Source organism: Salmo salar, chromosome 13, assembly GCF_965601325.2.
Source record: "Salmo salar chromosome 13, fSalSal1, whole genome shotgun sequence".
NCBI lineage: Eukaryota > Metazoa > Chordata > Actinopteri > Salmoniformes > Salmonidae > Salmo > Salmo salar.
The window spans coordinates 47,138,814-47,165,178 of NC_138303.1; the positions used below are offsets into that span (position 1 = coordinate 47,138,814).

At 40.5% G+C, this 26,365-nt stretch overlaps 1 protein-coding gene across 4 annotated transcripts; it reads right to left on the bottom strand.

The window, feature by feature from the left end:
* Positions 1 to 525: 525 nt before the first annotated feature.
* renbp (renin binding protein) lies at positions 526 to 13,303 on the bottom strand. 4 transcript variants are annotated; one of them, XM_045693319.2, is made up of 11 exons: positions 13,162 to 13,303; positions 11,271 to 11,376; positions 11,011 to 11,086; positions 9,559 to 9,634; positions 6,434 to 6,612; positions 5,689 to 5,916; positions 5,434 to 5,515; positions 4,806 to 4,981; positions 3,001 to 3,132; positions 2,708 to 2,795; positions 616 to 2,279 (listed from the first exon to the last, which is right to left on the bottom strand). In XM_045693319.2, the coding sequence occupies exons 2-11, from the start codon at positions 11,369 to 11,371 to the stop codon at positions 2,203 to 2,205; spliced, it is 1,215 nt and encodes a 404-aa protein (XP_045549275.1). In that variant the 5' UTR covers positions 11,372 to 11,376; positions 13,162 to 13,303; the 3' UTR covers positions 616 to 2,202. The 4 variants fall into 4 exon arrangements, with proteins under 4 accessions (XP_045549276.1, XP_045549275.1, XP_013991139.1 ...); XM_014135664.3 differs by lacking the exon at positions 13,162 to 13,303 and adding an exon at positions 11,673 to 11,881; XM_045693318.2 differs by lacking the exon at positions 13,162 to 13,303 and adding an exon at positions 11,673 to 11,825 and having other exon boundaries at positions 11,271 to 11,391.
* Between the last annotated feature and the right edge of the window lie 13,062 nt (positions 13,304 to 26,365).

The window sequence follows — 26,365 nt, forward strand, 5'->3', positions numbered from 1 at the left end:
CAACAGGCCTGCAAGCCCTCAATCCAGCCTCGCTCAGCCAATTGCGGACAGTCTGAGCACTGGAGGGATTGTGCATTCCTGGTGTAACTTGGGCAGTTGTTGCTGCTGCTGCTGCTGCTGCCATCTTGTACCTGTCCCGCAGGTGTGATTTTTGGATGTACCGATCTCGTGCAGGTGTTGTTAGACGTGGTCTGCCACTGCGAAGACGATCAGCTGTCCGTCCTGTCTCCCTGTAGCGCTGTCTTAGGCATTTCACAGTACAGACATTGCAATTTATTGCCCTGGCCACATCTGCAGTCCTCATACCGCCTTGCAGCATGCCTAAGGCACGTTCACGCAGATGAGCAGGGACACTGGGCATCTTTCTTTTGGTGTTTTTCAGAGTCAGTAGAAAGGCCTCTTTAGTGTCCTAAGTTTTCATAACTGTGACCTTAATTGCCTACTGTCTGTAAGCTGTTTGTCTTAACGACCGTTCCACAGGTGCATGTTCATTAATTGTTTATGGTTCATTGAACAAGCATGGGAAACAGTGTTTAAGCCCTTTATAATGAAGATCTGTGAAGTTATTTGGATTTTTACAAATTATCTTTGAAAGACAGGGTCCTGAAAAAAGGATATTTTTTTGCTGAGTTTATATTTTAAAACATTATTCATTACAGTATAAACCTAGTATTTACTTGAAATGAGCCACAATGTTTTTGCCTTGTGTCCCAGTCTGTTTTACTTCGTCCATTGTTGTTATGAAATTATAAGTATGACAGATAGGACACAACACAGAATATAATTACACTTTCAATGACTGTCAAAGAACATTTGGCTGCATGTAGGTTAATTTAATCATTGACCAGACATGAGTTACTGTAAATTGTTATTTCCTTATAACTATACAGATCCTAGACTTAAAAAAGCACTGATGAAATGAACATACCGGTAAATGAAAAATTAGAAAGACAATAAATCAATATAACTACAGTATACAATTTTAAAATATTAATTGGGTTATGGATCATAAAAGCACAATTTACATGTGATACATTTATCATAGAACAGCTACAACAAGTTGTCTTGGGTCTAAAAGGGTTCTGGGGCATTTTTGTGGTGCTGCTTGCTGCGCTCAAAGTTCAAATGATTTTAAGTTTCAAACACTTCTTAAAATTAAGCAAGAGCCTTGTTGCCATTATGTGAAATGAGTCTAAGCTTCTCTTGGTGAGAGATGCAGAGCTGCACACCGGTACATGACCTCCTGACAATAATGTTATAGATGGTCATGTTCTGTCTTTCCAGCTTGCAGGCTTTGAGACACAATAACTTGTTGCAATATTCTCTATGGTAAATAACAAAGTGATTTTGGGTCACCTTTATATTGACCTTAGGTGATAACAATATTTCCCTTATTTGCCTATGATTTCATTAATTTATTAAATTGTGTTTCATATTTCAAGATGCCAAACATATGGGCTTATTAGTTAACAACAAACAGTTGAGCTGATGTAATGTAATCATCTTAGTACAAAACTTTGCAGTCTGTGTCCCCTATTTCTATAGCCATTTTCTTTACCCTTCACCGTTACTAATAAAATGTATGCCATCTTCACTTTAAGAACATATGCAGTAATCTGCAATTTTGCTTTCAAAACTGTCTCCAGAATCTCAGGAAATTGACACCATTGTCCAATGTAGACCTACACTGAATGTACAAAACATTTCCATGAGACTGACCAGGTGAACGCTATGCTTCCTTTTTGATGGAACTTGCTAAATCCACTTCAATCAGTGTAGATGAAGGGGAGGAGCCAGGTTAAAGAAGGATGTTTAAGCATTGAAACAATTGAGACAAGGATTGTGTGTGTGCCAATCAAAGGTTGAGTGTCTTTGAACGGGATATTGTTTATGTCAAGAACTTTAACGCTGCTGGGTTTTTCACGCTCAACAGTTTCCCGTGTGTGTCAAGAATGGTCCACCACCCAAAGGACATCCAGCCAACATGACAACCGTGGGACGCATTGGAGTCAACATTGGCTAGCATCCCTGTGGAACGCTTTCGACACCTTGTTGAGTCCATGCCCTGACAAATTGAGGCTGTTATGAGGGCAAAAGGGGGAAATGCAACTCAATATTAGGAAGGTGTTCTTAATGTTTTGCATACTCAGTGTAAATAATGATTATAAAATTACATTGTCCAGGTCATGCTAGTTGGTGACCTCAGGATTCCTGTTTGTTCAGTATAGAGTCCAGGATTTTCTCGCACATATAAAGGCACCGAGGCACATGGAAGAAACCTGAAATAAAACGAAAGGTAGATTAATAGTCAGTGTAATCACAGACGTACACAAGGTCAAAACATTTTATCTGATGCATTTATTTTGGGGAAAGAAACCAGTCTGATGAAGGTCCACCATGACCGAAACGTCTGTTTTTAATTGATTCATAATAAAATAGAAGAGTGTCGCGCCTCCACCACTTTTTGGTTGGGGGAAAGGAAGCCTTGCATTCACTTTAATCAAATACAACCACATTGTATTTACTATATCCACTAGAGTGGGTGATATGGACATATAGAAACAAGGGCAAAACATCAAATATTACAGATTGAGCATATATCAAACCAATGTATACATCACTGTAGTCTCAAACAACAGGAGGTAGAATTATTTGTGCCTGTCATGGTTTCTGAGTAACCCCTTCTCTGGCCTGTTAACATTCTCACCTTTGAAAGGCCCTCCTTTAAAATCCAGTGTCACTTTCCCTTGCTGGGTCAAATATCCAAACCACTCGCCATTCTCAGCATCAGAAAACTGCATAAACAGGCAGACAAACAGCACACCATATTGAAAAAGGTTAGCTCCTCAAAGCAGTTTAGCTGCAATATCTAATATGTGTTATTTATTCTCTACATATAAAATGACACCCATATTCATGCCATTTCCATGTATGGTCTATTTCTAGCAGAACGATAGCAAATAAAAAAAATAAAACACAATAAGACTGGAGTTCACTCACATGGCTGAAGGTGTAGTCGTACACTTGAGAGAATCGCTCCAGCAGGGCTGGCTCTTTGGTATGGCTGTAGGCCATCAGGTATGCGATGAGAGCCTCACAGTGCGGCCACCATAGTTTCATACTCCACTCCAACTGTGAAAACAGAACACATTGGCCCTGGTTCAAATTTCTATAGTACTTTGTTCCCATATTTAGTCAATTAATAAAGGCCTTGAAAAGGGTTGGACAAGCAAAAGGTTTGATACCCTCAGTTGCTATTTCATCCATATTACTTTCACCCATTCAACCCTTTGTGACGAGTGTGGGTTTGAGCTGCCAAATGACTCCCACACTGATTTTTATGCTATAGTTGGTTGAACGACTCATGCATTTGCAGCAAGCGCAGTGTTGTATAGATGGGTTCTGACTTCCAAACTTAAAAATATGAAATATACTTATTCATGTTACTGAGGGAGAGAGGGAAAAGTAGAAGGTCTACATTCTGTCAGGATGTGTTAATGTTAGCCTTCAGGGATCCTATGTGGAGAAGTGAGGAGTTGGGGCCGAGGTCAGGTATTTGTATTTATTATGGATCCCCATTAGCTGCTGTCAAAGCAGCAGCTACTCTTCCTGGGGTCCAGCAAAATTAAGGTAGTTTATACAATTTTAAAAACATTACAATACTTTCACAACACACTGTGTGCCCTCAGGCCCCTACTCCACCACTAACACATATCTACAGTACTAAATCCATGTGTATGTATAGTGCGTATATTATCGTGTTATAGTGTGAATGTTACCATGACTACATGGAACTCTATTCCACATCAAGTAACCGACGCAAGCAGTAAAATTAGATTTAAAAAAAACATAAACTTATGGAACAGCGGGGACTGAAGCAACACAAACATTGTGTGTGTGTGTGTGTGTCTGTGCCAACGTTTGTGTTGCTTCACAGTCCCTGCTGTTCCATAAGGTGTATATACATTTTTTTTTTAATCTAATTTTACTGCTTGCGTCGGTTACTTGATGTGGAATAGAGTTCCATGTAGTCATGGCTCTACGTAGTACTGTCAGATGAAGTGAGGAAGAACAGAAATCACTAAGGTTCTGTCTAGCAACAGACGTGTAAAAGGGAAAGGGGGATACCTTGTCAGTTGTACAACTGAATGCATTCAACTGAAACGTGTCAACATTTAACCCAACCCCTCTGAATCAGAGAGGTACGGAGGACTGCCTTAATCGACATCCACGTCGTCGGCGCACGGGGAACAGTGGGTTAACTGCCTTGCTCAGGGGCAGAATGACAGATTTTTACCTTGTCAGCTCAAGGATTCAAATCCAGCAATTGGCTGTCCAGATGTGTAAGGAGGGGCTCAGCATAAGAGAAAGGGTTAAATACCAGTTCTTGTGTGAATATGTTTGTCTTATGCAGCTGTATGACCCAGTGGGTGAATCAACTTGTTTTGAGCTTTACTAAGTGTCCGTCAGTTTTTTACTCTGTTTATTTAGAAAACTAACAGTATGCAGGGGTGAAAGTAAGGCGTTACGGTCTGATACGGCATCGAAGCAAAATAAATAGTGGGGGTACGCAGTATCGGTAAAACAGTGACAATCAAATAAAAAAACCTGACTGGTTGTGTTTATGCCAAAATGAAAAATAATACAAGTTAAATGACAAATCTTTTAAGACTAGGCCCACAGAGAGCCTACTGAATTAATAGGGATTCTATATGCATTTCTATGATTAGGCCCATAAAATGTTTTGGTGCACACATAGGAGGCCCATACTGGAAATAAATTAAGTCTACTTTCACAGGATGTACCTGTGTGGGGCAGTAACCGTCCACATCCAGGAAGTAGAGGAGCCCTCCGTGCTCCTTGTCCCAGCCTGTCAGAAAGGGGATCTCCATGAACTTGTCCACTGCTGTCCTTTGGAGCTCCTGGTCCCCATTCTCCAAACCGTACTGAAGCAGGAACCAGCCTGCTTCCAGTGCATGGCCTATGGCAAATGTATATATTAAGGAAATAAGGAAACCAGAAAGGGAAGAAACAACAGGCAGGCAATACAATGGTAACAACCCAGTCATCTTCGATATCACTACATGTGCAGTATCCAGTCTAACTAAGTAACTAGTGTTATTACACAAAACGTATAGTATTAGGGATAATAAGGTAATACATTGTAATATATACCACTATGTTAGACATAAGTAATATGGAGCTTATCAAACATTATCTACAGCAGGGCTGTCAATGTCGATCCTGGAGGGCCAAAACATTTCTGGTTTTCATCCTCTCCTAATAAGGGACTAATTCAGACCTGGGACACTAGGTGAGTGCCATTAAAAACCAGGTAGAAACAAAAACCAGAAGTGTTTTGGCCCTCCAGGACTGGAATTGAACAGCCCTGATCTAGAGAAATCTCCTTTAGTTGAGTACAAAGGGTATCACCTGGGTTCTGCAGTCGCCCCGCACAACCAGGAAGTTCCTTTCCTTCCGATGAGACACTTTCCAATATGGCCGTACCACCTCTCTGTACAAAGACACAGTCATAGACAATTTAATGGAACCAATGGAAATGCCCCAAAAAGTGCAAACGCCTCCCATCTGACACTCCAAACGGGCTCAATCACACACACACACACATACACACATATTTCAACCTAGGTCTGGCTGTTTCATATTAGTAGGCCTACAGTTCTTTACCTGAAGGTGTTGGAGGATCTGCTTTACGCACCAGCCTCCAACCTCCCTATACTTGTCTACCTCCTCCCCGCTGCGGGCCTCCGTGAGCTGCTGCACCAGACACAGCAGCATCATGGGGACAGCCATGCTGCAGACCGGGGTGTCTCCAGAAAGCTGGGGCTTGCCCAGGCCTGATGGGTCCACCCTGACCCAGTGGACCAGCTGGTCCATCATTTGTGCTGCTTCCGCCTAGTAACAACGAGAGCATATGAGAAATAAAATAGGCCATAATACAGGCAAAACCCACTAAGGATTCTGTGTTCTGATTGGCTAGCAGATATTTGCCCCCATTCTGCTCAAATTTGATTGGGTCTTTGATGCATGGCCCTTTTCGCCAAACCGGAAGTGTCCCCCCCCCCCCCACAAAAAGTAAAGAATTGGTTCACTTTAGGTTAAAGGGGTAATCTGCATTTCAAAACAATAACAAAGTGGTGACCCCTCCACTGTGTTGGTAAACAGCGAAACGATGGGGCTGGAGAAATGTTATCTGTCTATAATTCAGAGACAGCACTATGGATGGAAGGTTGATTCCATGATTTCAAAATGATAGTTTTAACCATGTAAAAAAAGCTATTTTGGGTTCTCATGGGCTCAACAGTTAAAGTAATTATTAATAATAAATTAAAACATGGTTGTATCGATCACAGATTGCCACTTTAACAGAGAACTTTATTGTGGAAGTGTTTTGTGCCCCGGGCTGTTTTACCTGCATGTCTTTGTCTCCTGTGACCCTAGCCAGCTCATCCATGGCCATGACATAGAAACACTCGCTGAAGATGGTCCTCTGCACTTTCAGGGCTTTACCGTCCCTGGTCAAACAAAAGGCACACTTCCATGGGCTGCCACTATTGGGAATGCGAGCGAAGCGTCGCAAAAATGCACCTCCTAAGAAAACAGAAAAAAAAAAAACATTAACAAAGTTTGCTTGTCACAACTAGAATTGTGTACCAAAATCCCTATAGAGACCACAAACGGTTATTACCTCACTCCTGTTTGTTTTCTGCAGCCAATTAAAAATGTGGTATACATTTTTAAGTACCGATGACACATTGAATAGCAAACCGGAAAAACAAAGAGGAGGATCACTCAATGTTTACCATGTTCGGCGAGTGGGGGCGAGTGGTTAGAGCGTTGGGCCAGTAACCGAAAGGTTGCTGGATCGAATCCCCGAGCTGACAAGGTAAAAAAAATCTGTTGTTCTGCCCCTGAACAAGGCAGTTAACCCACTGTTCCCCGTTAGGCCGTCACTGTAAATAAGAATTTGTTCTTAACTGACTTGCCTAGTTAAAGGTTCAATTAATATATATATATATATATATATATATATATATATATATATATATATATATATATATAGTTTTTATTTACTTTTTTGCTCTTTTGCACCCCAGTATTTCTATTTGCACATCATCATCTGCACATATATCACTCCAGTGTTAATTTGCTAAATTGTAATTACTTCGCTACTATGGCCTATTTATTCCCTTACCACCTCACACCATTTGCACACACTGTATATAGACTTTTATTCTATTATGTTATTGACTGTACATTTGTTTATTCCATGTGTAACTCTGTTGTTTGTTGCACTGCTTTGCTTTATCTTGGCCAGGTCGCAGTTGTAAATGAGAACTTGTTCTCAACTGGCCTACCTGGTTAAATAAATGAGTCAGTCTTTGACAACCTGAGCGAAGACGGTTCTTAACCTGAGCGAAGACGGTTCTTAACCTGAGCGAAGACGGTTCTTAACCTGAGCGAAGACGGTTATTAAGCAACAGAGAAAATTGCTGTTTTGTACCACTTAGTATGGATTCAGGGGTTCAGACACGGCAAGGACATCAGGGGTTGGCGGAGTGGGCTAAAGCAGTGAGTAAAACAAACTTAGGGAGGAGGCTTCTGATATTAACATGCATGAAACCAAGGCTTGTACAGTTACAGAAAGTCAACAAATGAGAGCGCCTGGGGACACGCAGGACCTGGGTTAACCGCCACATCACCCTAGGAACAGAGGAGGAGTAGGATGAGGGTACGGCTAAAGGCTATCAAAGCTGGTCGTCTAGTGCGACAGAGAATAAAAGGAGCAAGATTTCTGGGCATGGTAGGATAGATTCAGGGCATAATGTACAGACAGGGGTATGGTAAGGTGTGGGTACAGTGGAGGTATACCTAGGCATTGAGTGACGATAAGAGAGGTTGCATCTCTGGACGCACTAGTTATGCTGGGTGAGGTCACAGCATGTGTGGGACAAAAGAGGTATCTGAAGCATGTTGAGTGGGACCAGGGGCTCCGCAGGAAACTAAAACAATGATAACTATCCTAAACAACAGTATACAAGGCATATTGACATTAGAGAGAGACAAAGCGAGGCATAAAGCAATCACAGGTGTTGATTGGGAGAGCTAGCTAAGACAACAACTAATCAGCTAAGACAACAACAAGTAACATGGCGATGAATGGGCAGAGAGGGTCAGTTAACTACACACAGGGCCTGAGTTTGAGGCTGGGGCTGACAGATAAACAAAAATAAACTAAATTGAGTACCGTGATTAATGAACAGTCCAGCAGGCATCAGCTATGTAGCCAAGTGATCATAGGGTCCAGTGAACAGCAATAGATGAAACAGGGAAGCCGCTGGGTAGTCGTTACTACACTAGCAAGCGGGAGACACGCCGTTCAAAAAAGTTGGCAGGCGGGGCTAGTACAAGCGTCTGCTCCGACGTCTGGCAAAGGCCGGTTGAGGGCACAACGGATGGAATTACGTCGGCAGACCAGTCACCATGGAACGGCGGGTCTCCGTGTCAACAAAGGGTCCAGGCCAGTTGGCAAAAGTGGTATTGTAGCTGGAGTAACTTCGTTTGCTAGCGCCTGGCTCGCGGCTAACTGGTGTTAGATTCGGGACAAGGGCGTTAGCCACTATAGCCACTTGGTAGCAGCGATGATCCGATGCAAAGGTCCAGAGCTTACGGCAAGAATCCGGTAAAGTAGTGGATTCTAATTGTGTTAGTGAAGAGTCCGGAAGGCATCAGCTGTGTAGCCAAGTGATCACTGAGCAGGCCGGGAGGTGGGCCTTGCTCAAAGCTAGCTTCGGGGCTGGGCCACTCGGTGGCAGCTAGCTAGCTGTGATAATCAGGAAATGGTCCAGGGCTTTTGGCAGGAATCCGGTGTTGTAGTGGAGAAAACAGTCCGATACTGGCAGGCTGGGAAGTATTATCCAGGCTAAAAGTGTCTGGTGTCTGTGCAGAAGGTAAAGGCCGTTAGCAGTGGCTAACAATGACTAAATAGCTAGTAGCTAATTAGCTGGTTAGCTCCTGATGGAGGTTCTGGCAATAAGGTCTAAAAATAGCAGATCAGTGTCACATTGGGTGAGGCGGGTTGCCGGAAGAGATAGAGATATAGATATAGATATAGATATACACACACAATTTAAAAATGGAAAAAGAGATTGAAAATAAATTGAAACGTAAACAAAAAAGACAAAATGTACACAGGAGAACAAACAACGTCTGCACTGCTACACCATCTTGGATTTTTTTTTTTACTTTGCATCAGTTAAATGAGTCAGAATACTGGCACAGCAGGTGAGGTGACCTCTTTAAAGGACTCGCATTAATCAACTAAATCACTAACAGAAAACATTTCACCATCTACCACCTTTGGAAAAAGCTTGGAACTAAATGCTTACTTGGGAAATTCCTTGCAAAGCTGACAGGACAAAACAACCTGATAAGTGTTTGGAAATCCACTCTAAAATGCTCTAACAGTCTGAATATGTATGCATTTTCACTCCCAATTACTGACAAAGATGCTGTGCAACCACCAAACCCCCATACCAGATTTGGCGGCTTCCAGGATCTCAGGCTTGTTGAAGCGCTCCATTGTCCTGTATAGACGGCAATACATCCACACCTGCAAAGATACATTGATCCAAGTGAAAATGTGAAATTATATTGTGAGCAATGTTCCCTCTAAGCTGCGCAAGTATGCGAGCGTGCAGCCCATTACTGCCATGCAGAAGAAATATCAGCCAGCGCAGAGAAGCACAAGCTTTAATTGAAGTTCACTTTCTAGAGTTTTCCCTGTTAGTTAACACTATCAAAGCTCCCCTTTACTGTTAGAAATGTGATCAGATCCATGCAATATTAGCCACTTTCAATACAACATACTGAACCAAAATAAACTATGCAAAACTTAGTGTGCAAAACTAACTATGCAAGAGATGTTGTTGGCAGAACGCATCGGAGTAGGATTCTATTGCATTGAGAGGCCTGAATCAGGCCCGTACTCTACACAGACCTGAGCTCCATAACCAATCAGAGCTGCAGTAGGCCTATATGCAAATCGACCATTGCCATATATGGATCTATGCCCTTCACTTTGAACTAGATTGTGTTTACAGCATGAGGGGTCATGAGTTGATACGCTTGTTTTGAGTTCAAAGCAAGAGCTACATGTAACCACGTGTGCACATTTGTTCATATCCTTTGCTAGTTAGTGAGTTATTAGCCCAGTTATAGATACTTTGTAATGGGGGAGTGACTGCTTCCTACAAAAGCACAAAACGTGTACATTTCTAGCCATCTTTGAAAAGTGAGTAAATGAAAGAGGTTTTTTTTTGTCTTAAAGGGGCAGTGTTGTATTTTGAGACAGGCTTGAATAAGCTAAGGAGCCAATAGGCAGAGGGCAGCATAATTTGTCTGATTCTCTGTAATAATGGTATGGGAATAATTATGCATTTTATTTTGAAAAGTGGTTTCTTGCATCAAACACCACAACATTTCCAGTCACCTCTTTGTCTGAAGGACAAGTGGATAGACCGGTTAATGTCAGGCCTACACTGAAGACCACACATTGACTGCAACTGTCAGCTGAATGATAGAACATCTATTTCCGTGTTCAAATGTTATGGGATGCATTTTCTTCACTCTGGTAGGCCTACATTATGATCAAATAGCCACAGCAGCCTACTTGACCACTGTTACAACAGTAACTTAAAGCAGGTACAGCCTCAGTGTTCACAGTAAATGCGCGCTGGAAGTTGCACTGAATTTTAACAATGTTCAAGTTTGCGCTCAGCAGACCTGAAATTTGCTCAAGGCCAAACAAAAAGACTATTGCTTTTTACAAAGTATATTCATAGGAAAACCCACCCAATAATCAAATCAAGGTGCACTGAAACATTCAGCAGAATATGCACATCAATGTTATTAGCAGCCCTTTTCATTGGTCTGGCTGTTTGGTGTTGAGCAGTAAGGCAATCACTGAACATTTGTGGATGAGTTTACCTGTCTCCCCTGCAACCAGACATATTTCAGCTCATCGTAGATTTTTCCATCTTTCCCTATACAAGTGAAAAATCCACTGGAAAAATACATTGTTTAACATGGTCAATTGATATCATCTCACAGATATGGCATACATACTATCCTACAGCAAGACAAGGCTACACTTTTTATTTTTGTAAAAAGTCACTATAATAAAGAAAATGTTAAAATAACAAAAAACATTGACAAATATTTGTGAATATCTGATCAAACGGTTTTACCCATATTGTGTGTCATGAGAGTATTTCTGCCAGAAGTCCACCACTTTGTCCAGCTCTGTGCGCATCTGCTCTCGATACCGCTGCAACTTCTCGACAGACATCGCACCTTCCAAAAACAAGACTGAATCGATCATCAAGCCAGATGAAAATTGGTAGGTCTTAGGTCTACACGTTTGTAGAACACTAATGTGAATGCCGTTATTCAGATATCCTAAATACTATTCTTGCAGGACCCGTTCAGGAAAGCATAATAATGGTTTATGGCTATGGTGTGAATCCTATTTTTGAACAAGTGACAAGTTAGACATCAGTCTATGTACTTACGTTGGGCTCGTCTATACACTTCAGCCCACTTCTGCTCTATAGAGAAGTAGATTATTTTAAAGCGCTGCGCTTAGTTACCTTTTTCCCAAACGTAGTTTTAGATTTTCACTCTTGTAACGGAGCTTCATTCGATAAATGCAGACGTATGCCGTCTTAGACGCGAACGCAACCGTAGATCAACACAGTGTACACACAAAATAATAACTGGTTAGTTCAAGAGGAGGACGTTTAAAGTCTTATCATATGACTGCTTGTCATGTGGGGTCATGTGCTTCCCTAGATCGGTCACGTGAGGAGCAGGGAGAATTACAAAATAAAAGCAAACCCCTTTTATTCAATGGTAGGATGTAGTAGGAGGCTAAACCAATGAACCTCTCAACCTAAGCATACCCCCGCTGTTACCTATGAATAAAGACACACAATTCATATAGGATCACGAAACTTAGTTATGGGCTACATTTCAATGACAATGATTTCTAACTTCTAATACAAAAAACGGGTATTTCATATTTGTTACTTAGCTTGTAATGTATTTCTATTGTCTACAGTGTTAACATTTAATGTCAACATACTGTATACTGTGCAATGCTTTAGAAACATCCTCAGATGCATAACTACTTTTAAATACAGTACCGTTCTTAAGCATGAAAAATACAGTTAACACTTAAATGTTTCTAATATTATACATGGAAATAAAGAAACACAAAATATAGCATTATTTAGAGATTTAGATAAGACATGTTAGGAACATATAGTTACTTCATGACATATGAATTATATACAAGCATTTGGCTACACCCGCAATAATATCTGCTAAATATGTGTATGTGACCAAATAAATTTGATTTGATATACAGTAGCTCCTGCTCATGGTTTACAAAATATGTCAAATAAGTTATGTTTAATTTGTCAAAATAAAAATATAAAGTAATTTTATGCATAATCAAATTCAAAGGACAATATCTACAAGTGTACCTTCTTTATACTATGTGTGCCTCCATTCTAAAGTACCATTTTATTTCCGCAATTGACTGAATACTGTCCAGAGTCCTAACATTGCAACCGTAGATCCACACCCTTTTGACTGACCCATTGAACAGCAATATAGTATTTCATTCCCCCACAGCTAGTTCAATGTGAATATTTGTCGATGTTTGTCCTTGGTTTAAAATATTTCCAAGTTCACGATATCCTTGTGCTTTCAAATCGTATCAGTGATGTTGTATGAGTTTCTGACTAGTCTCTGCACACAAACACAGTATTGTCAATGTGTGGGACTGTGGAAGTGGAAGGAAGCCATTTTGGAAAAGTTGGGAGAGAGCCAATGCTGATTCATGGCCTTTCCCAGGCATCATACAGTACAACAGTCTATTCTGTGAAAGTCTATTCTGAGCCTGTCCACACAACTAACTCAAGAGTTTGTAGCCTTGTGGAATGCCTGGATCTTCTTCAGGTTCTGTCGGACTCGGACAAACTCCAACAGATGGAGGAAACCCTTGCTTAATAAATATGACCCAGGTGTGGGCTGTGTGAGATGGGATAGGCTACCGTAGTGTTCCCCACTCACCTGTTTTTCTGTTGGCGCATCAGAAGCACCTCCTCCAGGGGAGTCCTGGCCTGGTCTCTTTCCTCTTTCTGGGTTTGCTCCTTCTTATGCCTTTCAAGCACCTGCTGCAGCTCAGGCATACTGCACAGGCCCTTACCCCTAGGCCCATAGACGAAGAGAGGGAGAGAGGAGGAGGGGGATAGTAGGAAGGGGGAGAGAAGGAGAGGAAGGGAGGAGAGCGTGAAAGGACCGGTAGGGAGGGAGGGAGGGGAGAAGGAGGGGAAAGGAGGAGGAGACAGGGAAAAGGAGAGCATGAAGGACATAGCTAGGACATGAATGACACGTCCTTTTCAGTCAAAACAGGTAACCTAGGAATAACTAAGTGGGTGTACACATCATGTACAATACATTAACAAAAGTATGTGGACACCTACTCGTCGAACATCTCATTCCAAAATCATGGGCATTAATATGGAGTTTGTCCCCCCTTTGCTGCTATAACAGCCTCCACTCTTCTGGGAAGGCTTTTCACTAGATGTTGGAACATTTCTGCAGGGACTTGCTTCCATTTAGCCACAAGAGCATTAGTGAGGTCGTGCACTGATGCTGCAGGGACTTGCTTCCATTTAGCCACAAGAGCATTAGTGAGATCGTGCACTGATGTTGGGCGATTAGGCCTGGCTCGAAGTCGGCGTGCCAATTCATCCCAAAGGTGTTTGATTAGGTTGAAGTCAGGGCTCTGTACAGGCCAGTTAAGTTCTTCCACACCAATCTCGACAAACCATTTCTGTATGGACCTCGTTTTGTGCATGGGGGCATTATCATGCTGAAACAGGAAAGGGCCTTCCCCAAACTGTTGCCCCAAAGTTGGAAGCACAGAATAATTTAGAATGTCATTGTATTGCTGTAGCGTTAAGATTTCCATTCACTGGAACTAAGGGGCCTAGCCCGAACCATGAAAAACCACCAGGGACCATTATTCCTCCTCCACCAAACTTTACAGTTGGCACTGCATTTGGGCAGGTAGCGTTCTCCTGGCATCCGCCAAACCCATATTCGTCTGTCGGACTGCCAGATGGTGCAGCTTGTTTCATCATTCCAGAGGACGCATTTCCACTGCACAAGAGTCCAATGGCGGCAATCTTTACATCACTCCAGTTGACGCTTGGCATTGCGTATGGTGATCTTAGGCTTGTGTGCGGCTGTTCGGCCATTAAAACCCATTTCATGAAGCTCCCAACGAACAGTTCTTGTGCTGACGTTGCTTCCAAAGGCAGTTTGGAACTCGGTAGCTATTATTGCAAATGTTTGTCTATGGAGATTGCATGGCTGTGTGCTTGATTTTATACACCTGTCAGCAACGTGTGTGGTTGAAATAGCCAAATCCACTAATTTGAAGTTGTGTCCACATACTTTTGGCCATGTAGTGTGGCTCTGGGTGTAATGGGTTCATTTTGGGTTGTTAAATACAGTAGTATGGCTTGGTACATCACGACGTGCTTGACATGAGGATTCACTATTGGTGATGGAAAGACATTGGAGAGGTTTGAGGTACACTAACAAATAGGAACACGTTTTCATAACAGATTATCTAAACTTTTGTTGCTTCAAATGTATAACACGACAACATATCCTCCTCACATAACATATTCAAACCTAGGAATTAGATGTCTCTTACACAGTTTTCAATAATGAGTTGTTGTAATAGGCATGATTCGTTTTCAGGTAATGTCCTTCAACTTCTGCATAGTTTGCCAAACTCTTAAAATTAGGTTGATAACTATTTATGATATTTATCCACTACAACAACAAAAAACATTAGAACGGCGGCCAGCATGGAACTTCAGAATGCTCCTAGAACGTTGGGCGCTTGAGCTAGGAACACTTGTTTGGGTCTTTCCAGATGATCAGACTCTGCTTTGGAATCCTGGTGTCCTGATAAAAGCAGAGTTAGTGTGTACGGTGTAAAGGGCTTATGCTTATACTCATCTTTGTGGTGCCTACTTTTTGTGGGCTAGCAGCAGTTCCTTGTGCAGCTCCTGGTGAGTCCTGGATGCCTTGATAGGGTTGGACTATGGCCCTGAGGGGCCCTCGCTTCTGTCGTTGAACTCTGCTTTGACACCATTATCTGGGAAATGCATGTCTACATATATATTAAGTGTACAAAATATTAGGAAGCTGTTCCTAATGTTTTGTACACTTAGTATACAGTGGGGGGAAAAGTATTTGATCCCCTGCTGATTTTGTACGTTTGCCCACTTACAAAGAAATGATCAGTCTATAATTTTAATGGTAGGTTTATTTGAACAGTGAGAGACAGAATAACAACAAAAAATCCAGAAAAACGCTTGTCAAAAATGTTAGAAAATTATTTGCATTTTAATGCATTTTGACCCCTCTGCAAAACATGACTTAGTACTTGGTGGCAAAACCATTGTTGGCAATCACAGAGGTCAGACGTTTCTTGTAGTTGGCCACCAGGTTTGCACACATCTCAGGAGGGATTTTGTCCCACTCCTCTTTGCAGATCTTCTCCAAGTCATTAAGGTTTCGAGGCTGACGTTTGACAACTCGAACCTTCAGCTCCCTCCACAAATTTTCTATGGGATTAAGGACTGGAGACTGGCTAGGCCACTCCAGGACCTTAATGTGCTTCTTCTTGAGCCACTCCTTTGTTGCCTTGGCCGTGTGTTTTGGAACATTGTCATGCTGGAATACACATCCACGACCCATTTTCAATGCCCTGGCTGAGGGAAGGAGGTTCTCACCCAAGATTTGACAGTACATGGCCCTGTCAAATGATGCGGTGAAGTTGTCCTGTCCCCTTAGCAGAAAAACACCCCCAAAGCATAATGTTTCCACCTCCATGTTTGACGGTGGAGATGGTGTTCTTGGGGTCATAGGCAGCATTCCTCCTCCTCCAAACACAGCAAGTTGAGTTGATGCCAAAGAGCTACATTTTGGTCTCATCTGACCACAACACTTTCACCAGTTGTCCTCTGAATCATTCAGATGTTCATTGGCAAACTTCAGACGGGCATGTATATGTATTCTTGAGCAGGGGGACCTTGCGGGCGCTGCAGGATTCCAGTCCTTCACGGCGTAGTGTGTTACCAATTGTTTTCTTGGTGACTATGGTCCCAGCTGCCTTGAGATCATTGACAAGATCCTCCCGTGTAGTTCTGGGCTGATTCCTCACCATTCTCATGATCATTGCAACCCCACGAGGTGAGATCTTGCATGGAGCCCCAGGCCGAGGGATATTGACAGTTCTTTTGTGTTTCTTCCATTTGCGAATAATCGCACCAAATGTTGTCACCTTCTCACCAAGCTGCTTGGCGATGGTCTTGTAGGCCATTCCAGCCTTGTGTAGGTCTACAATCTTGTCCCTGACATCCTTGAAGAGCTCTTTGGTCTTGGCCATGGTGGAGAGTTTGGAATCTGATTGATTGATTGCTTCTGTGGACAGGTGTCTTTTTTACAGGTAACAAGCTGCGGTTAGGAGCACTCCCTTTAAGAGTGTGCTCCTAATCTCAGCTCGTTACCTGTATAAAAGACACCTGGGAGCCAGAAATCTTTCTGATTGAGAGGGGGTCAAATACTTATTTCCCTCATTAAAATGCAAATCAATTTATAACATTTTTGACATGCGTTTTTCTGGATATTTTTGTTGTTATTCTGTCTCTCACTGTTCAAATAAACCTACCATTAAAATGATAGACTGATCCTTTCTTTATCAGTGGGCAAACGTACAAAATCAGCAGGGGATCAAATACTTTTTCCCCCCACTGTATATGTAAATATTGAACCCCCTTTTGCCCTCAGAACACCCTCAATTTGGCATGGACTCTACAAGGTGTCAAAAGCTTTCCACAAGGAAGCTGGCCCATTTTGACTCCAATGCTTCCCACAGTTGTGTCAAGTTGGCTGGATGTCCTTTGGATGGTGAACCATTCTTGATACACACGGGAACCTGTTAAGCGTGAAAAACTGAGCAACGTTGCAGTTCTTGACACACTCAAACCAGTGCATCTGGCACCTACTACCATACCCCGTTCAAAGGCACTTAAATCTTTTGTCTTGTCCATTCATTCGCCCTCTGAATGGCACATATGCACAATCCATGTCTTAATTGTTTCAGGGCTTAAAATTACTTCTTTAATCCGTCTCCTCCCCTTCATCTACAATGATTGAAGTGGATTTAACAAATGACATCAATAAGGGATCATAGTTTTACCTGGATTCACATGGTCAGTCTGTGTCATGAAAAGAGCAGGTGCTCCAAATGTTTAGGTAGTTAGGGTATCCCTAAAGTGGAAATCTATTATTCATTCAATCTTGTGGGCAACTGCAGTACCCAAATGGATGGTTAGGAGAGATGGAAAACAGTTGCAGTGAGATGACTCTGATGACGGAGATATGATGGCAATATTGGCATCTTACTGATTAGAAAAGTAGAAGAGCGCGAAAGGGAGAGGATAATATCTGAGGTAGAATTGTTTGAGTGAGATTTTAGATACACATTTACATAACTATGTTAAATAAATCGTTAAAAATGAAACAATGTTTATATTCTAACCCGATCATAACTGGCTGCTGACATCAACAACACTAATCTCAGTTAACTACTATATTACAATGCATTATGCAATGCATACACAAAGATATACATTTGTCAAACCTGCATTCATTTGTGTTGTATAGATCAACAAATTGTAAGTATTTTGGTTAGCAATCCACACAACATAGCAACAGAGCAATCACCCAGTATGTACATTTGTTTTTGTATACATAAAGTATGTAATGACAAAACACACCATACACAAAAGTGCCTCTTTTGGCCTAATGTAGGACTTATGTAGGACTTATGACCTTTGCTCCAATACTTCCTAGTTCTAACAATTTCTTGCATCGCAAGCTTTTTTAGCATTTGCTTGATGATAACCATGATGACACAACACCCCCACACAGGGTTTGCATTCAATTATATTTCAATTCAGTCAATTCAGGTAGTAAACTGAAATTCCATCCAACTTCTTCTCAACACTTTTCAATAAAGGGAAAAAAGGAATTGGAATTTCAGTATACTTCCTGAATTGACATGGAATTGACCCCCAACTCTGCAACAACAATCACGGATGTACCAGAATCTGTGTACAAGTTCCTAGAACTAATTCTGAAACCTAGAAAGAGGCTAAAGTGTTCATTCCCACCTACCTGAACTGCACCACTGCTTCATGAAGAAGCTCTCATCTGAAAACAGTAACCATCACCTTTACCTGATATACAGTGATACTATCGAGCATGCTGTCACCTGAGAGCAGTGAACGTGCTACTCATTTACCAAGCTGTCCTTTATCTGCACATCCTCATTGTTGTCACACAAGGACACGGTTTCACTTATGTTGGGATCAAGCTTTTGTTAGAGCTGTGTAATAAAACAGAAAATGTAACATTTGGAAGGATGAAGGATATGACATGGCAGGTGTTTTTAAGTATACAAGTAGGCCACTAAAATCAGAGAGAGGATATTGGCTTTTGGCAGACATGATGAATAAAATGGCCAATTCAAAACGTTAGTTCACAATCTCACTGGATTGGAGTATAGTAAAACTCACAGTAAGCATACACTGACAAAGGGAAACAAAGTAAAAAATAATAAAAGTAATCACGCTTCAAAATGAAATGTTTTTTTATTGCCACAAGAATCATACATTTTAGTAACAAAATCCAAAAAAAAGGTGTATTATAGAGTAGCCACACATTTGATCATCAGTCTAAAAGAAGTCAATATAATACTTTCAATAAATCAAAACAGATATGACGCCTGCAAGAAAGATCACAAAAAAGAATTAGAAAAAATGGAACTTTGAAAAAGTATGACCAATTGAAGCAAAAACTACATTTGACAATCTTTCAAAGTGCAGTGTTACAACTACAGACCAAAAGAAGGGACCTAAAGTAAGGTACATTGTAACTTTACTATACAGTACCCCGAACATCACACCAGTTCACCATGTTAAATCTAAATCTCCTATTTCACGGTCAATGGAATGATTTCCTCGAATGTTATGAAGACAACTTTAAAATCCCTCTGACTTGACAGTGGAATGAGAGTAGTGGAATGGTAAGTAGACAAAAATATTTGGCACAATTTCCCTGGACCCATGGGAATGACAAACAACACAACATAGAAGAAATCAAGGCATGGGAGAAAATAAAAATATAGAGGAATGACAGAAACAAGCGTGGTCGCCACTGTGTGCTTTGTGCCAGGGGAGAACGACTATTCCCTCTCATTGAAGCCACAGAGGTTCAAGGCCGACTACAGTACTGCAGGCATTGTTTACAGAAAACAAGATCCCCGTTATAGTAAGTTTCTAATGGTAGCCTGCAGTACCCTGGTTGGCCTTCAACTGGAGTTACTCAATGAGGGGGGCAGCCCTGAGCTAGCCTGCAATGTCACTTCCTGGAGTAGCTCAAACTGCGCATTTTATGTCTCCATGAAACGCCATCTTAACTGACTTCATTTGGCTTCAATGCACTATTGAGTCTTCACATAGGAATGAATGGTGTCACGTGATGGATGGCTTTGTCCCTTCACATACAGTCATTGGTTTGTGTGCCACCCTCTGTTCTCTCACAATGCACCCTGGACTGGTCCCAAATCTGTTTGAAGTGTATTAGCCCACTGTTTCCCAACACTGGTTCTCGAGTACCCCAACAGTACAGTTTCGTTGTATCCCTTGACAAACACACCTCATTCAACTCATTGAGGGCTTGATGATATGTTCTTCTTCTTGAACTGCACTGTTGGTTAAGGGCTTGTAAGTAAGCATTTTACGGTAAAGTCTACACTTGTTGTATTCAGCACATGTGGCAAATAAAGTTTGATTTGATTAGTTGACAAGTTCAATCAGGTGTGCTTGTCCAGGGTTACAATAAAATGGTGTACTGTTGGGGGTACTGAGGATCAGGGTTGGGAAACACTGTATTAGCCAACTCCGACTGTGATGGTAATACAACTAATACTGATCTGGGACCAGGCTTATTGCACCCCGTTCTTTCCCTCAGTCAGAACAGGGTAAAGGTACATCAAAAGAGGAGAGGAGTGACATAGTTTGAGAATGCATCATGGAATCACATCTGTAGTCTAGATTTCACAGGACAGAATAGAACACTGGACAGTGGAAGAAACCTACAGGTTTCCACTATTGACAGCATCTGAAGACATTTGACACAGAATCACTGTTAACAAACTAGTCTCTGCATTGCAAAAGAAACCCTTTTTTTATCAGTCAGAATTACAACTGGCCAACCACCCATCACCAGGAAGTGGAGTAACCAGTGGATACTTTTATACAATTTTTACCTGGAGACCCACTTGTGGGCAACACCCACATGCAGAACATTTCACAGAATCTCTCACCATACAAAACTAAAAGTTATATTATCATGAAACAATATTATATCTTTATACACAACCTCTCAGTTGTACCGTTGATACCCGTTTATTAACACTACATTGGAAGCTCGCAAAATATAATGAAAACATTCAAAACAACAATTTCCCTCATTTTGTTATAGTCCCATTCAGCTCCTTTTAAATGTAGATAGGTTAAGTTAAAATGAGTAACATTTTCTGGATAGCGGCTCACATGAATGGTATTACAAAATAGTCTACTTTCTAACCCTGTCAATAAATGTATTAATAAATTACCGGGATTTAGTCTTTACATTTAATAAAGTTACATCCGTATTTGCATTAAACAAGGTTAAATTGAAGCATATCAAAGCTCTGTTTGAATCAACTCTTTGAAAAGGACAAATTAGTGCAAATTGCGCAGCTCTCCAACTATGTTCAAAAACAATGATAGATAGTAATTTACTATACTTGCTTCATGAAAGACAGAGCCAAACTAGCAGACATTATTCAATCACTCTAGAAGTCCAATTGAATCTGGTAGGGAGGATTAAAATTAGCACATGGTCAGTCAGTAGTTGGACTGGTTGATACCAGGGGGCCGTTGAGGCTTAAGCCAAGGAGCCATTTTAGGGGGTTAATAAGATTGTCAGAACTTGAACTTAAGTGCCCATGCAAAACACACTGCTCAAAATGACCACATGCAAAGACATCCCTCCCCCAAAACCAAAACTTTCTTGACATCTACCCCGACAAACATAAAAAATATCGAGCTATTTTAGGCATTGAACACTTAACTATTCTTCTACGTTAGAATGAGATTGAGTGTCTGGAAAGAACTGTGCACAAATGTATTTTCTCTCACAGCATACGGAATGCAACTCTGGCTAGCTGTTTTTTTTATCTCTCCAAGCATCCAGGATACAGTGAAACTTGTGTCTTTCAGAAAGCGCTTCCTACAGGAAATGACAATGTATAGTGCGCAATCATCACAGGTCCCAAGTAACACAATGGATTGTATAAGACCTCTTTTGAACACAAGTTCACAATTCAGATTCACCGGTAAGTAAATAAGTTAATAACGTTCAGTTAAAATGCAATCCTAGTTGTTCACAACATCATATTACTAAAAATGCATTCCTATTTTCATTCACAATCCCTTAGTCACGACAGAAAACAGAGCTAAAATCAGCAGCAGTGGCACATAACCGTAAAGTCATGACATAAGAATTCTTATCTACAGGAGATACATTGCATCACAGGTCTATTCTCTGACACTGCACGTTTCTCCAGCATGTATCCAATCCATTGTACCACAGCAGCCAAGTCGTTCAAGATTTATGCCCAAATTGGAAGTCTATCCATGTCCTGAGGACGTCAGCAAATGCCTTCAAAACTGTCCACTAGTGGAAACAGTGAGCGCCATTACAATCAAGTAGGCTTGGGTTTTGCTAAAGCGTTGTGGATGGGCATAATCCCATGACTGAATCAGAAGGTTGTGTGTTTTTATGAGTGGTTTTTTTAACCCTGTCTCAAACCTCAATCATTACCTTAACCATTTGGAATGAACGACTAAACTTAACCTTTGAAATTTGATGTTTGGAGAGAAAAAAAATACAGAGCAGCAGGAGCAACAAAAACACTTTGAAATTTGACGTTTGGAGCAACTTCGACAATGTACGTTTGGAGAAGGTGGATGAACGTCTTATAAATGGACAGACAGATGGAGGTGTAGCAGTAGGGTGGCTGAAGAAGAAGTAATGTGAAGGCCGACTGGAGGTTCTTGAAGGCAGCTTGCCTCAGCTTCTTCTCCTCCGCTGCAAAGATGTGTAATATGTTATGTAGCCTCATAAAAAAAGATATTCTGCCATTTTCACGAAAAAGTGTTGAATAACATGTTTCAAATTCTTGACCCAGAAACGGTGTCTCCGATCATGCCGAACTAGCAACATTCCGGATAGGACCTAAAAAAATGTTTTCGGCAATTTTCAAGAAGAATTGCTGAAAAATAAGTTTCAAATTCGTGACACAGAAACCGTGACTACGTTCATGCCGAACTAGCGACATTCCGGACAGGGCCTAAAAAAAAGATCTTCGGACATTTTCATGAAAAAGTGCTGGAAAATATGTTTCAAATTCGTGACCCATAAACGATGTCTCCGGTCATGCCGAACTAGCGACATTCCGGACAGGGCCTTTTAAATACAGGTTTTCGGCCATTTTCACAGAAAAAGTAATGGTAAATATGTTTCAAATTCTTGACCCAGAAACGGTGACTCCGATCATGCCGAACTAGCGACATTCCGGACAGGGCCTAAAAAAAGTTTTTCGGACATTTTCACGAAAATGTGCTAAAAAATATGTTTCAAATTCGTGACCAATAAACGGTGTCTCTGGTCACGCCGAACTAGTGACATTCCAGACAGGGCATAAAAAAAGATTTTCGGTCATTTTCAAGAAGAATTGAAAAAATATGTTGCAAATTACGTGACACAGAAACCGTGACTACGTTCATGCCGAACTTGTAACATTCCGGACGGGGCCTAAAAAAAGATTTTCGGCCATTTTCATGAATAAGTGATGAAAAATATGTTTCAAATTCGTGACCCATAAACGATGTTTCCAATAATGCCGCACTAGCAACATTCCGTATACAACCTAAAAAAAGATTTTTGGCAATTTTTACGAAAAAGTTATGGTAAATATGTTTCAAATTCTTGACCCAGAAATGATGTCTCCGGTCATGCCGAACTAGCGACATTCCGGACAAGGCCTAATTTTTTTTATTTTTGTCCATTTTCACGAAAAAGTGCTGAAAAATATGTTTCAAATTCGTGACCCATAAACGAATTCTCCGGTCATGCCGAACTAGCGACATTCCAGGCAAGGCTTTTTAAAAAGATTTTCGGCCATTTTCACAAAAAGGTGCTGAGAAACATGTTTCAAATTCTTGACCCAGAAACGGTGACTCTGATCATGCCGAACAAGCAATATTCCGTATACAACGTAATTTTTTTTTTATTTTAGGCCATTTTTACGAAAAAGTAATGGTAAATATGTTTAAAATTCTTGACCCATAAACGATGTTTCCGATCATGCCGAACTAGCAACATTCCGCATAGGACCTAAAATAAGGTTTTCGGCAATTTTCACGAAGAATTGCTGAGAAATAAGTAAGTAATGTAAGTAATGGTAAATATGTTTCAAATTCGTGACCAATAAACGGTGTCTCCGGTCATGCCGAACTCGCGACATTCCGGACAGTGCCTAAAAAAAGATTTTTGACAATTTTCAAGAAAAACTGCTAAAAAATATGTTGCAAATTCGTGACACAGAAACCGTGACAACGTTCATGCCGAAGTAGCGAAATTCCGGAGAAGGCCTAAAAAAAGATTTTTGTCCATTTTCACGAAAAAGTGCTGAAAAATATGTTTCAAATTCGTGACCCATAAACGAATTCTCAAGTCATGCCAAAATAGTGACATTCTGGACAGGGCTTTTTTAAATAGGCTTGTTGAGGTGATGTTGTAGCGAATAAATCTCTTTAAATTCTTCATGTAGTTTGCAATGGTTTGCTTCTTCTGTCCAATGTTTGCAAGCTTGGGAAAAAATGATCTGCTTTTTTCCAAGTTATTGACAAAATCCAGTGATGGTTTGGTTGAGTCCATGTAAAACAAAAACCTTGACACATTTGCAACCTGTACATGAAAATGAAAATAATATTAATTACATAGTTAATAACTACTTTAAAATCTAATAATTCTCCTGAAAATATGTAAACAGTTAAATGAAATTAATATTTCTGAACATAAAATTGGGAATGTTGTTGTTGTCGCGGAGATATTTCCCAAATCCAGCCAGCAGATCACAATTCAGAGGGTGCTTTTGATATAAACCACTGCTTTGCATCCCCTTTCTCAGTTTGTTGTCCCATGACTGGTTCAATGGTTTGGAAAATATTTAGTACGCAGATTACAATAAATAAAATACATCCATGTTTGCTTATATACTTATATGTAGTACTTGTTTATGAGATGATTTCTATTTGTATTTACTTACGGTTGGTACAACGCCGACTGGTCATCTTCCATGTTTACGTCTGATTCTTCGTCTAAATTTTCATCTGTAGTTGGTGCCAACACTTGAGCCTCTTCCACTTGGCTGAAATATCAAACAGATGAACAAAAAAACTTTTATATTATATTACAGTCAAACATAATTGGACAACAGTTAAAATGAGCTCCAATAGTATGTAATTTGCATATATATTATTTTATAAGTGTAAAATAGTAGCTTACCCAGTTGTTTGTTTGTCTTCTGGCTTGTTTGTAACAAAATGACCAGTTTGTTCAAGATTCTTGATCAGAAGTCGGAGTCCGTCCTGTTGTGTAACAATACAGCTGAGTAATCTGTAGTCAATGATCCTGCCTTTCAAAAGATGCTCTATCATCGAGTCGCGGGAAATACGAACTTCCTCATCAATCTTTTGTTTTGATTCTAACTTCATGCACACTCTGCTGAGATGCATAGAGATGTTTTCCTGGTTCTTCATGCAAAATCTGCACACAATAGGGATCCTTCTTTGTTTTCTGTACGACAGGGAATGCACAAAAAGTACATGTAATGAAGTTATTACTTAATAAAACATACACAGCATGATTTGTACAGAGATAAACTGGGTTGCCAAGTGATTTCAAAACCATTCTGCACACTTTCATTGCTAATGGTTGGGTAAAACTAAGGAATATACTCTCATTTGGCTCTTTCTCTTAAATCAGAAAGACCTTAATCAATTGCTTTCTATCATGTTTCACAGAGGGTTACTCTCATTTGAAAACTGACCTAAAATTAAGGTGCTTTTGCGTGACAGAAACACAGTTGCCAAAAGAGTTAAATTAGGTTTACTATAGATGTGGTTTGGCAATTGTAGTGAAGTTTGAGGCTCACAAGCTAAGCTATTTGCAGCTTACACCCTGGAACTATGGACCTCCTTAAGAGTTAAAACAGCGTGCATGCCTTGACCTCTAAATCTCTCAAAATAGGAATACATTGCCTGTTGCCAACCTTCCTAAGTCTGGCAGAACTACTACTAACATCATTATTAACAGCAAGATAATTATAGTAATATACATTGAATAATTAAAGAGAGAACTTACCTTGAACCAGTAGCAGTTGCAGATGCCATCTTGCTTCAAGGAGAAGGAAGTAATTTCTCAATGAAATGTTTTCAGAATACGGAAAAAGGCAATAATCCCAAATCAGCTCCTGAAGTGTGTTCTCTCAGTATGAAGTTCTGTTAAGAATGAGTTCAAACTCTGGACAAGATCATTAGAAATACAATCAGATAGGCCCAACCCTTTTCCACATTTAAATATTCCATTCAGGGCAAATTCATTTAAAAAAATGGTTTTCTGTTGGAACAGAATTTTCACATAATTTAAAACAGGGAAACTCTCTGAGATTTTTTCATATTAAAGAATTGGCAGGCCTGGTATTTTTTTGTCCAAAGCTCAATTTGCATGAAATCTTTTGGAAAACGAAATGTTTACAGGCTGGGAATATAATCTCTAAAGACGATTCTCTCAGCCTCTCAACATTTTCAACTACCAAATACTAGTTAATTGTATGTAAACTTCTGACCCACTGGGAATGTGATGAAAGAAATACAAGCTGAAATAAATCCTTCTCTCTACTGTTATTCTGACATTTCACATTCTTAAAATAAAGTGGTGATCCTAACTGACCTAAAACAGAGAATTCGTATGTAAACTTCCGACTTCAACTGTACATGCAGTTTGCATA